Source organism: Pristiophorus japonicus, chromosome 1 (assembly GCF_044704955.1).
Source record: "Pristiophorus japonicus isolate sPriJap1 chromosome 1, sPriJap1.hap1, whole genome shotgun sequence".
NCBI classification, from domain to species: domain Eukaryota; kingdom Metazoa; phylum Chordata; class Chondrichthyes; family Pristiophoridae; genus Pristiophorus; species Pristiophorus japonicus.
This window is the reverse complement of record NC_091977.1, coordinates 233,497,183-233,514,237: the sequence shown is the minus strand read 5'-3', so window position 1 is coordinate 233,514,237 and position 17,055 is coordinate 233,497,183. Positions and strand designations below refer to the sequence as shown.

Here is a 17,055-nt window from a genome sequence, read left to right as displayed (position 1 = left end):
TCATCACGGCGAGCTGCATCCCTGTCCCTCACCGCCTCTGCTCCATGATGTTGTGCAGGAGGGCAGCCGGAGTGCTGCTGCTGTGTTCATCTTGGAGAGAATGTAGGGGGCGAGATGGAAGCCGCTGGCAACTCCGGCTCCTCGGGATCTGTCGGCCTCGATGGTATGGGCTCGGGGGGGTTGCAAAACATGTCCGAAAAGCATCGATTGCCGCACGGCCCCTGCAGAGTCGGTGTTGCGCTCCACCATACTAATGAGCCGCGACATACTGGCAGAATGCTTCTTTGCAAAGGTGACGATGTTGGCAACTATCCCAACTATGGTCTGCAGCAGATTTCAAGCTAGGTCGACGCTCATCATCGACAGCTGGACCACATCCTGAATTGCTGCGAGCTGCCCTGCATCCTCATCGGCTTGTTGCATCATCCTGGGTGCTTGCGGCTTGGTGGCTTTTCCATAAGAACATAAGAAATAGGAGCAGGAGTTTGGCCCCTCAAGTTTGCTCCGCCATTCAATAAGATCATGGCTGATCTGATCATGAATTCAGCTCCACTTCCTTGCCCGCTCCCCATAAACCTTGACTCCCTTATCGCTCAAAAATCTGTCTACGTCTTAAATATATTCAATGACCCAGCCTCCACAGCTCTCTGGGGCAGGGAATTCCATAGATTTACAACCCTCTGTGGAATTCTTTACCAATGTAAGAGTGTTAAAACATAGAAAAATGTAATTTAATCATTAATTTTTATATTAAAAACCCTGTCCATTAAAGTAAGTTTATTTTTAATCCTATTAAAACACATTAAAAACAAATTAAAATAAATATTTTTTTTTCTAAAACATTTAATTACATTCAATTTCAATTAATTTTAAATGTGTGAGGTGTTTTTTTAATTTATTGTATTGTGTTTCTTGTTTTTGGGGGGTATTCTCATTGATAGTAGTGGGAGCTCGTAAAAACAGAGTTCCCATTATTATCAATGAGAATACTAGATAGTGATTGGTGGTCCACGTGATCTCAGGATATGAACACATACCTGGAAGACATGTTTCCGTATGCTGGACTGCGAAACTAGGCCCCTGACCACAATCCTACGTTCCTCCGGGACCACCAGGTATTTTCGTTTAAAAAATTCCGGTTGGAGGCATTTGTCCGAAGGAAGCCTCTGACCACAATTTCCTCCCCCTTGTGTTCTTGATCCGACAAGGAGGGAGCTCTACTCCTATCTCACTGTCCACACTTTGCACCAGTGCTCCCGATCATAATCACAAAGGCAATCTGTGGCATGTACTGTGGAAGCAGGCCGAGCCATTTGTACAGTTCTGATTCTGGGGCAGCGGTTTCTTTTGCACTGAATTCTCAGTCAAGAAAGACAAGACTGTTACTCAGCTTCGTGGTGGTGGTTCTAGCAGAACCGAGGCCCGGATTCCATGCAGAGGCCAAGGAACCCCACGGCCTTGGAATTCCCTCCCTTCGGCACCCCACCACCCCTTTTCCCCTCCCCACACACACATCGACACAGGAAACCATGAGATGGATGGATGCCCCTTAGCAAACTTGCAACTGAGGCCTGGGATCGGGGTCTTGGCCTAATTGGCAGGCCATCTGCTAAAATTCCCTGTGGTCTTGCATTGGGAGTTAATCAGGAAGATCTGTAGATTTTTGGGACTCTCCCACATTTGGGGAAGGCAGATTGTACCAATCTTGATTCTCCCTCCCTCCGCGCCCCATCCCTCTGTCTCTTCAAAGGAGGTTAGCCAAGCAATTGCTTTACAGCCGGCTGCTGAGGCTCCATCATTGGTGGGATGGTAGGGCAAACGTTTGCACCTTTGTGGAAAATATATCTAATTGGTAGTGGGGGGTCACTGCATAACGATGAGACATCTGGCTTTATGACTGGAGGAAGGAAACACGGGTTGAAAGGATTATGGGTAGGGAAGGCAAAGCAGCTATTGTGTGCCATGGGTATTTGGAATTATCAGTCCCCTGTATGACCACCTCATCAACAGCAACTTGTATATAATATAGCACCTTTAACATAGTAAAACATCCGAAGGTCCTTCACAGGAGCGTTATCAAACAAATTTTGATACCGAGCCACATAAAGAGATATTAGGGCAGATGAGAGGTAGGTTTTAAGGAGCGTTTTAAAAGAGGAAGGAGAGGTAGAGAGGTTTAGGGAGAGAATTCCAGAGCTTAGGGTCATAGCAGCTGAAGGTATGGCCACCAATAGTGGAGTGATTAAAATCAGGGATGGTCAACAGGCCAGATGGTTGTAGTGCTGGGGGGATTACAGAGATAGAGAGGGATGAAGCTTTGGAAGGATTTGAAAACAAGAATGATAATTTTTAAATCGAGGCGTTGCTTGCTTAACCGGGAGCCAACGTAGGTCAGCGAGCACAGGGGTGGTGGGTGAACGGAACTTGGTGCAAGCTAGGACACGGGCCGAAGAGCTTTCGATGACCCCAAGATCTCTGGTAGTGTAAGATTTGGATCACAGGTCACACACAGTTACCCAAAAGATCTTAGGAGTCATAAGGCATTTTATTAAGGAGCAGCAGTTCAAATATAGTCAAACACAACACAGAATCAGGATAGACATAGTAGACAAATGACTGACAGATAGCTGGTATTAGTCCCGATCGGACAGACGGCTGGTGGCATGAACAACTCTTCTCTGCACCATCTGCCCTGAAAAGCATGCTAGATATCTCTTTTATTGTCTTTTTAGGAGTGAGCCTGGTGTAAAGTGATGGACAGGACCATTTAACCTATAAGGGCTCTTCCCAAATCAGGGTGCTCAATGGCTCGTCGAGTTCTTTGTCTCAACGCTTAGGTGAAAACCTCCACTTCACACATCTTTCCTGTTTATACTTTCTGAAGGCCCATCTCTCCTGTACTTATCCTCCCACGGTTGGAGTCAGACATGCCATCCTTGGCCTTCAGATGTTTGTAGCTGCCTGTTATCAGTTATTTATGTTCACGCTGTTCAAGTGGGTTCAGCTATTGTACCATAGAATGAATCCTTCAATTCTAACACCAGTCTGAAGAGACTTTTTTGTCTCAAGTTATTTTTTCCAATTCATAATCTCTTCCAATCCACAATTTCTTACAATAGTACCAGGTAGTCAGACTCCTGTTTTAACAATATTATTGCTTGACTAATATCGCAATAAAGATTACGGGGTGCAAAAAAGATTTACGAGGTTGATAACAGAACTGAGAGGTTATAACTAGCAAGAAACATTGAACAGGCTGGGCGTCCTTTCTCTAGAAAAGAGAAGGCAGAGGGGTGACCTGATAGAGGTCTTTAAAATAATGAAGCGGTTCGATAGGGTAGACGTAGAGAAAACAATTCCATTTGTAGGAGATTCAAAAACTAGGGGCCATAAATGTAAGGTAGTCACTAATAACTCCAATAGGGAATTGAAGAGAAACTTCTTTATCCAAAGAGTGATATGAATGTAGAATGTGCTACCACAGGGAGTAGTTGATGCATTAAAGGGAAAGCTATATGAGCATGTTAGAGAAAGGAATAGGGGCTTATGCTGATAGAGTTAGATGAAATGGGGTTGGAGAAGGTCTATCCTGGCATAGATTGGTTGGGCCGAATGGCCCGTTTCTATGCTATGGAGTTGATGTAATTCAATGTAACTCTATTCACCTGAAACAAGTGGGTCAAGAGACTCATGTCGATGTGTTTAATACCTTTGGAATGGATTTGAAAGCTCCCATAGGCACCTTTTATTTAAACCTGGACCCCTTTTTCTGTGTGTAGAAGTCGACTGCGGCCAGCCTCTGATAGTGCCAAATACCCATGTAACCTGGAACCAAAGTACGAAAATATGGAGCAGAATCTATTATCAGTGTCTGGAAGGATTTTACAGCATGGAAGGAAGAAATATGTCAATGTGTACGGAAAAAGGTCACTGGCAAGAGGACACATTAACATGCAAAGGTAATGTTCCTCTTTACTGCAGAATATGATTTGAGGGTGTTTTTATGATTTACTTAAATCTTTTTGCCCATCGAACTATAATCACTGCTCGCCAGAATATATTGAAAATAAATTAAATCTTTCTACATTTGATCTCCTATTAGAAGCTTTTAAAGTCCTGTTTAAGTTCAGGATAGCATAAGGTTTATGATTACACAATACTGACAGAGTAGTTCTATGTTTAGAAAGGCTTGATTGCTAACAAGGCAGCTGCTGGTGTATGAGTGTGTATATGCATATAGTATTAATTTTTTACATAAACAATGTATGCTGTAGGTATTTTGAATGGGAAGTTACTTTCTCCTTAACTGTTTCTATTTGCATTTTTCAGATAACTACAAGTTAATATATTGAATCACGCACTAAAGAGACAATGCCCCATAATTTGCTGTCAACGTAACGGCAAGGCCAATAGCACTTACTGTTATTTATGCGTAAATGGTGCAGCAACTTCAGGCAAGGGGCAGGTGCGCGGTTAAATGTGGAAATCCAAAAGTTGCTGTCCGAGATGCGTCGCTCTGTCATTAGCATCACAAAAACGGCATCTCACTGCCTGCCTCACCACTGAAATGCATTGAATGGCATGAAGCTGCTGTATTTGCACAGTAGATATGAACTAAACATGCCATATAAGGTCTTGTCCATTTCAATCTAAGCACCCTTTTAATAATGTGAGAACTGTTAATTACTGTCAATCAACCTCTCTGGCACTGAAAATGATCCATTGTAGCGAGTTAATTGACCATGGCAGGACTCAAACCTGCAATCTTCTAATAACTTCACGGTTAGAACCGAAGTCAGATGCCTTATCCATTAGGCAAGTGTGGAGTCTTATTCCTTCAGGTTTCAATTGGAGATTTTAAAAATGTAAAATCTCTTACAAAAAATAAATAAATACATTTTACTTTTCCTTTCTGTCTCTTTTTTGTCTCTCTCTTAATCCAATCTTTCTTTCCATCTCTTTATTTTTCTTTCTGTACCTGATTTGACATTGAATTCATCCACTCTTATTTACACTTTCTTCTTAGTCCATGCGCTGTTTACTTCACAATCCATCAATCTGATTGGTTAAGGAGATACCCAGTTGCTTGACCTGTTCACACAGGTCCCAGATGCCCTGTTTCCCTCATTCTGTCGTTACCTGCTTGCACTTTCAGTCACTTGCCACTCAAAAAATGTTAAAACCTATACTGTATGTGAAAGGGCCCTGGTAGCTGCCCTGCCACAGCACATTATGGCACATTCTCTTATTGTAAGAATTTGTAAAGAAATACTTGGTTTATGTACATGAAATTTTAGAATCCTGGCCAACTATTATTCCTCAATCAACTCCACCAGAGCAGATTAATTGATCACTTATCTCACAGGTGGGCCATGGCTGTGCATAAATTGGTTACCACATTTGCCTGCAAAACAACAGTGACTCTATTTCAGAAATAATTTGGGACTTGCTTGAGAACTTGCCAGGGTTTTTTCTATAAATTTTTGGTCCAGACAGCCATCTGCATTCCTCTTGCAAGAGCTTCCCTTAGAGGTATTACTAGATGATGCCAATTTTTATCTGTCTATATAAAGATAATCTCCCAAATTGTTATACAGGTAAGAGATAGCTATAATATTTTTCACAATGTAACACTTGGAACAGAATGGGTTCTCCTAGACTTTCTTTCTCTTTAAGGTGACCTGCCTCCAATTTAAAAAAAATTTGTTCATGGGATGTGGGTGTCGCTGCTAAGGCCAGCATTTATTGCCCATCCCTAATTGTTTTCGAGAAGGTGATAGTGATCCAACTTCTTGAACCGTTGCTTTCCTGTGCTGACTTTGTCTTAGCGGGTTGTTATAACTAAGTGGCTTGCTAACCCATTTCAGAGGGCGATTACAAGTCAACCACATTACTGTGGGTCTGGAGTCACATATAGGCCAGACCAGGGAACGGTGGCAGTTTTCCTTAAAAAACAGATGGGTTTTTATGACAATCCAATAGTTTCATGGTTACCATTATTACTAGCGTTTTATTTAAATTCCAGATTTATTAAATTAATGGAACTTAAATTTCACAGCTGCCATGGTGGGAACTTGCATCTCCGGATTATTAGTCCAGGCCTCTGGATTACTAGATCATAGAAACATAGAAACATAGAAAATAGGTGCAGGAGTAGGCCATTCGGCCCTTCTAGCCTGCACCGCCATTCAATGAGTTCATGGCTGAACATTCAACTTCAGTACCCCATTCCTGCTTTCTCGCCATACCCCTTGATCCCCCTAGTAGTAAGGACCTCATCTAACTCCTTTTTGAATATATTTAGTGAATTGGCCTCAACAACTTTCTGTGGTAGAGAATTCCACAGGTTCACCACTCTCTGGGTGAAGAAGTTCCTCCGCATCTCGGTCCTAAATGGCTTACCCCTTATCCTTAGACTGTGACCTCTGGTTCTGGACTTCCCCAACATTGGGAACATTCTTCCTGCATCTAACCTGTCTAACCCCGTCAGAATTTTAAATGTTTCTATGAGGTCCCCTCTCATTCTTCTGAACTCCAGTGAATACAAGCCCAGTTGATCCAGTCTTTCTTGATAGGTCAGTCCCGCCATCCCGGGAATCAGTCTGATGAACCTTCGCTGCACTCCCTCAATAGCAAGAATGTCCTTCCTCAGGTTAGGAGACCAAAACTGTACACAATACTCCAGGTGTGGCCTCACCAATGCCCTGTACAACTGTAGCAACACCTCCCTGCCCCTGTACTCAAATCCCCTTGCTATGAAGGCCAACATGCCATTTGCTTTCTTAACCGCCTGCTGCACCTGCATGCCAACCTTCAATGACTGATGTACCATGACACCCAGGTCTCTTTGCACCTCCCCTTTTCCTAATCTGTCACCATTCAGATAATAGTCTGTCTCTCTGTTTTTACCACCAAAGTGGATAACCTCACATTTATCCACATTATACTTCATCTGCCATGCATTTGCCCACTCATCTAACCTATCCAAGTCGCTCTGCAGCCTCACAGCATCCTCCTTGCAGCTCACACTGCCACCCAACTTAGTGTCATCTGCAAATTTGGAGATACTACATTTAATCCCCTCATCTAAATCATTAATGTACAGTGTAAACAGCTGGGGCCCCAGCACAGAACCTTGCGGTACCCCACTAGTCACTGCCTGCCATTCTGAAAAGTACCCATTTACTCCTACTCTTTTCTTCCTGTCTGACAACCAGTTCTCAATCCATGTCAGTACACTACCCCCAATCCCATGTGCTCTAACTTTGCACATCAATCTCTTGTGTGGGACCTTGTCGAACGCCTTCTGAAAGTCCAAATATACCACATCAACTGGTTCTCCCTTATCCACTCTACTGGAAACATCCTCAAAAAATTCCAGAAGATTTGTCAAGCATGATTTCCCTTTCACAAATCCATGCTGACTTGGACCTATCATGTCACCTCTTTCCAAATGCACTGCTATGACATCCTTAATAATTGATTCCATCATTTTACCCACTACCGATGTCAGGCTGACCGGTCTATAATTCCCTGTTTTCTCTCTCCCTCCTTTTTTAAAAAGTGGGGTTACATTGGCTACCCTCCACTCCATAGGAACTGATCCAGAGTCAATGGAATGTTGGAAAATGACTGTCAATGCATCCACTATTTCCAAGGCCACCTCCTTAAGTACTCTGGGATGCAGTCCATCAGGCCCTGGGGATTTATCGGCCTTCAATCCCATCAATTTCCCCAACACAATTTCCCGGCTAATAAGGATTTCCCTCAGTTCCTCCTCCTTACTAGACCCCCCGACCCCTTTTATAACCGGAAGGTTGTTCGTGTCCTCCTTCGTGAATACCGAACCAAAGTACTTGTTCAATTGGTCCGCCATTTCTTTGTTCCCCGTTATGACTTCCCCTGATTCTGACTGCAGCGGACCTACGTTTGTCTTTACTAACCTTTTTCTCTTTACATATCTATAGAAACTTTTTCAATCCGTCTTAATGTTCCCTGCAAGCTTCTTCTCATACTCCATTTTCCCTGCCCTAATCAAACCCTTTGTCCTCCTCTGCTGAGTTCTAAATTTCTCCCAGTTCCCAGGTTCGCTGCTATTTCTGGCCAATTTGTATGCCACTTCCTTGGCTTTAATACTATCCCTGATTTCCCTTGATAGCCACGGTTGAGCCACCTTCCCTTTTTTATTTTTATGCCAGACAGGAATGTACAATTGTTGTAGTTCATCCATGCGGTCTCTAAATGTCTGCCATTGCCCATCCACAGTCAACCCCTTAAGTATCATTCGCCAATCCATCCCAGCCAATTCACGCCTCATACCTTCAAAGTTAGCCTTCTTTAAGTTCTGGACCATGGTCTCTGAATTAACTGTTTCATTCTCCATCCCAATGCAGAATTCCACCATATTATGGTCACTCTTCCCCAAGGGGCCTCGCACAACGAGATTGCTAATTAATCCTCTCTCATTACATAACACTCAGTCTAAGATGGCCTCCCCCCTAGTTGGTTCCTCGACATATTGGTCTAAAAAACCATCCCTTATGCACTCCAGAAAATCCTCCTCCACCGTATTGCTTCCAGTTTGGTTAGCCCAATCTATGTGCATATTAAAGTCACCCATTATAACTGCTGCACCTTTATTGCATGCACCCCTAATTTCATGTTTGATGCCCTCCCCAACATCACTACTACTGTTTGGAGGTCTGTACACAACTCCCACTAACATTTTTTGCCCTTTGGTGTTCTGCAGCTCTACCCATATAGATTCCACATCATCCAAGCTAATGTCCTTCCTAACTATTGCCTTAATCTCCTCCTTAACCAGCAATGCTACCCCACCTCCTTTTCCTTTTATTCTATCCTTCCTGGTAATTATGCAACTGTACACCTGCGGTAATTAGTTCAGTTAGTATTTAAGTCCACCAGTGGTAAGCAGGGTTAAACCCAGGCTGGAATATTTCTATACCATTTTTTTTCAAAATGGAATATAGTTTTAAAAAAAATCGGTGACATTTGTAAAGTAACCCCAATCCTGCCTATTTCTCCACATGACTTCTAACAAGTGGGTGGTGGAGGCAGATTCAATAGTAACATCCAAAAGAGAATTGGATAAATATGCAGGGCTATGTGGAGAGAGCAGGGGAATGGGATTAATTGGATAGCTCTACCAAAGAGCCGGCACAGACTCGATGGTCTGAATGGTCCCCATCTGTGCTGTATTATTCTATGGTCATCATAGGCGGTCCCTCGAAACGAGGATGACTTGCTTCCACGCCAAAAAAGGATGAGTTCACAGGTGTTTCAATGAAGGACCTGAACTACATCCTCAAGGGTGGAAGATGTCTGTGCGTGGATTTTTTTAACGTGTGGTGGCTGTTGCCACACCAGCCACCACACGGGCTTGACAGAGCTAGGTCTTGGTCCAGTGGCAAGGATTACCCAAGACGACTGAAGACCAGCTCTGCTGCTCGGACCTAGTGCGCACATATATCGCAGTGTGAGCTGGCCCATGCTGCCCCTGGCCCCGAATCTCACACCTCCCCATGGCCCCGATCACATCCCTCTACAGTCTCTCGCCGCTCCTTCACCCTGACCTCACCGCTCCTGCTGAACCTGCTCGCACTCCAATCACCGACCTGGACCTTGATGACGTCACTCTTCACTGCCGTCGCCCTCCTGCAACAGCTCACGCTGCTCCCTGAAGTGACATGCCTCCACGCTGCTCCCAGGCCGCTGCATCTCCGCTCCTTTAATGGCCCCGACCTGCCGCTGGTGTTCTCACGCAGGTCGGGGCCTCCACGCTGCTTCCGTGTATTCTATGGTACGATCTAAGTCGTTGGCCGCTACAAATGTATTTGATTGATTCAAGCTAGGGCACAACACTGTCAATGTACCATTGTAGTTACATTGTATTGTCCTGCTTGGCAACCAGACTGGTCTAAATTAGGGTCGTCAACTCTGATTGGGTGTATTTTTGGAGGTTTCATCACATGACCGCTCACCTTGAACCACGCCGCCCCCACACTCCTGCCATTGGTCCATCATCCAGGTGCATTGATTCCCACAGCCATTTGGAACGGGAACAGCTTCTTTGTTACCTAATTGGATAAATCATGACTCAATGAAACAGCCTCCCCCCCGCCCCATCTCCAATATTTTTGTAGATATACCTATTTTCGCTAGAAAATGCTCTGATTGGCTCTCCATGATCACATGACCTGGTTGCTGATTGGTCCCATTGGAGGATAAGCCACACCCAGAAGTTTCTCTCGAATGTGAAATTGGAACCGCCCAGACCAAGTTCTGAGTGTAATTCGAGCCATTCTGATCTCAGACCCCAGACAATTAGAGCTCCCCAACCCAGCCCAAGTTCCACCCCCCCCAGCCAAAATTCATGCCCCCCCCAGCCTAAGTTCCTTACCCCCCCCCAGCCCAAGTTCATGCCCCCCACCCAAGTTCCTTATCCCTCCTCCCCAGCCCAAATTCATGTCCCCCAGCCCAAGTTCATGATCCCCTCAGCCTAAGTTCCTTAATCCCCCAGCCCAAATGCATGCCCCTCAGCCCAAGTTCCTGACCCCAGCCCAGCCCAAGTTTTTGACCATAACAATCCCCCCCCCCTCCACTGCCTCCCCCACCCCACCCCGCCATAGATGGAGCATTGTGTCTGGGTCACAGATTGTTAACGGGTTTATTGGATATGAAGTGAACAGTGACAGACTTCTGGATTTCATCCACTCCAATGATGTCCCTTGTCACATATGCACCGAGATTTCCAAGAAATCGTGTATGGGTGTAAAGGGGGTTGGAAGAATATGATCCTTCTTCCCTGAGTTCCCTTTCTCCCCTCCGATCCTCTCTCCCGCATCCTCTCCCACACCCCCCAGTCTTTCTCTCCCAAGTCTGTTTCTCTCCTCCTCCCCCATCTCTCTCCCCACCTCATTCTCTTTCACTCCCACCGCCCGCCCGCCCCCGTCTCTCTCTCTCTCTCTCTCTCTCCTCCCCGTCTCGCTCTCCTCTCCGTCTCTCACTCTCCTCCCTGTCTCTCTCTTGCCCCCCACGCCTCTCTCTTCCCCCACCCCCGCCTCTCTCTCCCCCCCCCCCCTGACTCTCGTCCCCCCCCCGCCCCTGTCTCCCTCTCCCATCCCCCCCCCGGTCTCTCTCTCTCCCCCCACCCCCCCGGCTCTCTCTCTTCCCTCCCCCCCCCGCTCTCTCTCTCCCCCGCCACCTCTATCTCCCCCTCCTCGTCTCTCTCTCCCCGTCCCTCTGTCTCTCTCTTCCCCACCTGCTCCCCCCCCCCCCGGTCTCTCTCTCTCTCTCTCTCTTTCTTTCTCTCCCCCTATCTCCCTCTCTCTCTCTCCACCCCCCTCTCTCCCAGTACCTTCGATGTCTTCTCTCCCACAGAAGGCTGCGAAAATGTTCCAAATAATGTAAAAGCTGGAAGCAAATCCAGCTCCAGTGGCAGCTCCACGTGGCTCGGCCCCACTTCCGGCTTCCTCTTACGTAGCACTGCGCATGCGCGACTGAATCACGGACCCATGCTCAAAAAGGGCCCGAGTCCAATGCACACATGCGCAGAAGGACACACAAAAAACTAGTACAAATAGTCACTCTGTATTTTTATGTGAAAGTGTTCAATGTGAACAAAAAACCCAATTTTGTTTATTGCCCATGATTTTTCTCCTGGATGTTGCTCCCAGCAATGTCTCAGACATTAATTGTTCAATTCTTGGAGACTCCAGGGCAATCCTGGAGGGTTGGTAGCCCTAGGCCGAATGTGGCAGTAATTCCCAATCCTCATCTATCAGTTGGCATTCAAGGCATTTCCTCGCAACCTGATTTCTGCTGCCTGATCTGTGCCTGGCATTGGCTGAATTAGAGTGACATAAATAATCAAGACTGTTTTGTCATCCTTGCTAATGTTTTGGACAAAGTTTTTTTCCAAGCAGGTTAAGAGTATTCTTCAGTAATATAGTACGCTGCCATTTCCACTGCAGACCAAATCGGCAAGTTTAACAGTAAGAAAAAAAGTACGTTAATGCAAATTTAGTTTTTACAGCACAGAAATAGGCCATTCAGCCTAACTGGTCCATGATGGTTTTTATGCTTCACACAAGCCTGTTCATCTCACCCCAACAACATATCTTTCTGTTCCTTTCTCCCTCATGTGTTTATCTAGCTTCCCCTTAAATGTATCTGTTACTCGCCTCAGCCACTCCCTGTGGCAGCGTGTTCCATATTCTCTCTGGGTAAAGAAGTTTCTCCTGAATTCTCTATTGGATTTATATTTACGGCCCTTAGTTTTGGACTCCCCTACAAGTGGAAACATCCTCTCCACATCTACCCTATCAAACCTCTTCATAATTTTAAAGATCTCCATCAGGTCACCCCTCAGCCTTCTTGTTTCGAGAGAAAAGAGCTCCAGCCGGTTCAATCTTTCCTGATAGTTATAACCTCTCAGTTCTGGTGTCAGTATTAAGTTGTTTAAATTAACCGATTTGGTCAATAACGTGCCCTATTATGGTATTACTTTGCATACACAAAAACATCTCTGACCATTGTACAAGATAAAGGACAGAAATGGGTAACCGAGGGGGGTGGCTTTGACATGGGGGCGGGGGGGAGATGGGCAATGGTTTGGTGGGTAGTAAGAGCACATAGAGAAAGACATTGAGGAGGCTATTGAAGACGAGGATGGAGGTTGTAGGGCAGAGATGTTAAGAGAAGAAGCTTCAGGGACCAAGTGCATAGTGACTGCTGATAGCTGAGGGAGCAGGAAGCGAGGGGTATGCAAGTGTTGCAGGAGCAGAGGCTTGTGGCTAAAGGAGATTGTTGATGTTGGGTGGGAGAGGCCATGGAAGGACCAGTTCCATTATTTTTCATTTGCCTCCAGCAGGTATCATGCAAACATCAACAGCCAGGATATTTGAGGTGCTTAATGCATTCTAGCATCTGTACTGAAAGACTAACAGCTGTTAATTTGTGCACACATGAATAAATGAAAGGCAAGAAAAGACCATTGATGCTCCCACTATTCTCCCCAATCTTTAGTAATGCTAGGTCCTGGGGAAGGCACTAAAGAACAGAGGGAAGAAAAACATGGCCAATTTGTGGAAAAAAGTTGGGAAATGTCTCCTTTATTCCCTAGGCAAACCAGCAAGCTCCAGGAGACCAAGGTTGCCCTTAATGCAACATTAGATGATGTTATTTAAATCACCTCCCGCCGCCCCCCCCCCCCCACAATAAATTATTTTGTGTTTGTCATGTGATATTAGCCCAGATCTTGCTGGAGCTGGGCATTTCAGGTGTGCATCTTTAGTAAGACTTTCCCGCTCACCTTTTAACTCAAAAGGCAGTTGCACCATAACTTGCTGGAATTGCAAGCTGATAATGATGTGGTGAGGGCAACCAAGAATCTGGGATTTTGGTAAAGGGGACCAACAGTCTAATTTCTTAACTAAAGAGATTTAAGGATTGAGAAATAAACAGAGGAATGGCAGAGAAGGAAATAAGGTGATTTAGAGTTAAGTCAGGTACAGAAAGAGAAGGGGAAAATGGATTATGAGAGAAAAGAAACAGAAAGGAAAAGTAAGAAAAAAATGTAAAAATTTTAAATTAAAAATATCTAACAACAATTGATTACCTGAAGGAATGAGACTCCCTAGTTCAAATTGTTCAATTTCTGGGCCAGAGAGGTTGCTTGCATTAACAATTAATCACATTGTTAAAAAAGATACTTACGCTGTTAATGACTAAACTTAACATTCGGCATCGAGTTTAACGGGCAATTAATGGGCTAATTGAGCAAATTCTTTAAAATTACAGGGAGGTTCAGGGTGAGGTGCTAGTTGTGCGAACCAATCAGTGGAGCAGTGTAAATCGAGCAGCGAGTTCTGGAGATTCACAACTCATAACGTATCTCTTCAGCCCCTGAACTCGCTGGCGGGTTTGCGCATTAATAACGGTGTGCATTGTTCATACAGTTATCTTTCCAGCAAGCTCCAGCCCAATCTCTGATTCATTATTAGAAGTAATGGAACAACAACAACAACAACTTACATTTATATAGCACCTTTAACATGGTAAAACGTCCCACAATGCTTCACAAGGGCGTTTTCAGACAAAATTTGACACTGGCCAAAGAGTCAAAGAGGTAGATTTTAAACAGCAACTTAAAGGAGGAGAGCGAAGTAGAGAGGCGGAGAGGCAAAGAGATTTAGAGAGAGAATTCCAGAGCCAAGGGCCTAGGCAGCTGAAGGCACAGCGGTGGAGTGAAGGACATCGGGGATACACAAGGGGCCAGAATTGGAAAAGCACAGAGATCTCAGCAAGTTGTAGGGCTGGAGGTGGTACAGAGATAGGGAGGGGGTGAGGCCATGGAGAGATTTGGAAACAAGGGTGAGAGTTTTAAGATAAATGCAATCATTGCATACCATAAAAGAGCATGATACATTTTGTCATGTATTCATCTGTCATTGCAATCCATGTATAAACTGACCTAAGTTGTACACCGTGAGAACATTGACCACTAGGTGGTGAACTTGTGGGAGACACTCCTAACCTGGACTTTCAGGTATAAAAGGGGAAACTCCACCCACCTTCATCACTTCAGTGCTGGCTAATAAAGGTTACTGGTCACAGAGTGACCTTCTCTCTAGTATGGGCCTCGTGTGCATTTATACTGTATAGTAAGGACATATCATTGGCGACAAGAAACTGGGATTTAAACCACGCGAGCATGGCCACTAGCAGCACAGAAGAGAGGTACTGTGTTGGTGATGATTGGGACGACTTTATTGAGAGACTACAACAAAGTTTTGTCACTAAGGAATGGTTGGGACAGGGTTCGGCTGACAAACGCAGGGCTCATCTCCCGATGGTTTGTGGATCCAGGACCTACTCCCTGATGAAGGACCTTCTAGCGCCAGAGAAGCCAGCGGACAAGACTTTTGAAGAGCTCAGTAAGTTGATTGGGGAACACTTTAAACCGGCGAGCAGCATGCACATGGCAAGACACCGGTTTTAAACGCACCGGCGGCGAGAAGGGCAAAGCGTTCCAGACTTCGTGGCAGACCTCCGGCGACTGGCGAGCCTATGTAAGTTCCCAGATGCATGCAGAGCGGAGATGCTGCGAGACTTTTTTATTGAGGGCATCGGGCACGCTGGGGTTTTCAGGAAACTGACTGAGACCAAAGACTTGACCTTGGAAAAGGCGGCTTTGATGGCCCAGACATTTATCTCAGGAGAGGAAGCGATCAGAATGATGTATGACAAAAATCTTGGCTTAAATGCAGCAACTGGACAGGGAGTCAACATTGTTAACGCGGCACACAGTTCTCCAGGCAGAGAGGGGCAATCGGACATGCCCGAGCATATAGTCGAACCAAAAGGGGGAATTCAACATGACAATGGCTAGCTGAACGGCGAATCATGCCATCGCAAGGGACAATGCGGCCAGTAATGGAGCCATCAACACCTGTCAATGATGTGTTTAAGGACAGTTACAGAGACAGTCAGAGACGATTGACTGGTAATGGACCTTTTGTTTCCAACAACGGCTCATGTTGGAGGTGTGGAGGCAAACAGGTATATTGCTGGTACCTACCAGAGCTTGCAGGTACCAGCAATATACCTGCAGAAATTGCAACGTCAGCGGTCACTTGGCGCATATGTGCAGGAAGCCTGCAGCCAGGTTGATGTACGAGGAGGACTGGCCCGATGTAAGCTCTACGAGGTCAAATGGACACTGGGGGAAATCGCTGGAAGCTGAAGTTCAGCGAGTTCATGTGGAGCACATATACAGTTCATACACCAGAACACCACCGATAATGATGAAAGTGCTCCTCAATGGCATCCCAGTATCAATGGAGCTAGACACGGGGGCCAACCAGTCCCTGATGAGTATCAAACAGTTCGACAAGTTGTGGGCGTCCAAGGCCAGGAGGCCAAAATTATTGCCGATTGACACACAGCTACGGACATATACAAAGGAGATCATTCCGGTGCTAGGCAGCGCCACGGTAGACGTGACCCACAAAGATTCGGAGAACAGGTTGCCACTCTGGATTGTCCTGGTGGACAGTCCCGCACTACTGGGGAGGAGTTGGCTTGCTGTCATGAACTGGAAATAGGGCGATGTCAATGCAATTTCTTCTGTGGAGCGAATATCATGCTCACAGATCCTGGACAAATTTCAACCCGGCATTGGCACTTTCATGGGGACCAAGTTAGTGATTCACATAAACCCGGATGCCAGGCCAGTACGCCACCAGGCCAGAGCGGTGCCGTACGTGATGTGGGAAAAGATAGAAGGTGAATTGGACCGCCTGCTGAGGGAAGGCATCATCTCGCCAGTCAAATTCAGTGACTGGGCGCGCCCGATTGTGCCGTTGCTCAAGGCGGATGGGTCGGTCAGGATATGTGGCGATTACAAGGCCACTATCAATCGGGTGTCACTCCAAGACCAGTACCCGCTACCGAGAGCGGAGGACCTCTTTGCGACGCTATCTGGTGGCAAACCTTTTTCAAAATTGGACCTGACCTCAGCTTACATGACCCAGGAGCTGGCGAGTGAGTCGAAGAAGCTGACCACCATCACGACACACAAGGGGTTGTTTGAGTACAGCAGATGTCCGTTCGGGATTCGCTCGGCCGCCGCGATCTTTCAACGAAATATGGAAAGCCTCCTCAAGTCGATGCCAAGGACGGTGGTTTTTCAAGACGACATCCTCATCACGGGTTGCGATACTGAAGAACACCTCCACAACCTGGAGGAGGTGCTACACAGACTGGACCGGGTAGGTCTGCGACTGAAAAAGGCGAAGTGCGTCTTCCTAGCTCCAGAGATAGAACTCCCGGGGATGAGGGTAGCAGCAGACGGGATCAGACCTACTGCGTCCAAAACGGAAGCGATCCAGAAAGCACCCAGACCCCGTAACACGACGGAGCTGCGTTCATTCCTGGGGCTCCTGAACTATTTTGGTAACTTTCTTCCCAAATTGAGCACAGTGTTAGAGCCGCTACACGTGCTCCGATGCAAAGGTCGCGAATGGGTCTGGG

General features: G+C 46.0%; 1 protein-coding gene across 10 annotated transcripts in view; it reads left to right on the top strand.

The window, feature by feature from the left end:
* The window catches only part of susd1 (sushi domain containing 1), a 242,111-nt gene that overhangs the window by 62,571 nt on the left and 162,485 nt on the right, over window positions 1-17,055 (top strand). For all 10 annotated transcript variants that reach the window (XR_011594156.1, XR_011594157.1, XM_070888154.1 and 7 more), the window contains one exon: window positions 3,780-3,959. Coding sequence is in view for 8 of the 10 variants with exons in the window: in XM_070888154.1 (XP_070744255.1) it covers window positions 3,780-3,959 (180 nt within the window). In the remaining 2 variants the exon portion in view is untranslated. The remainder of the gene's footprint in view (window positions 1-3,779; window positions 3,960-17,055) is intronic.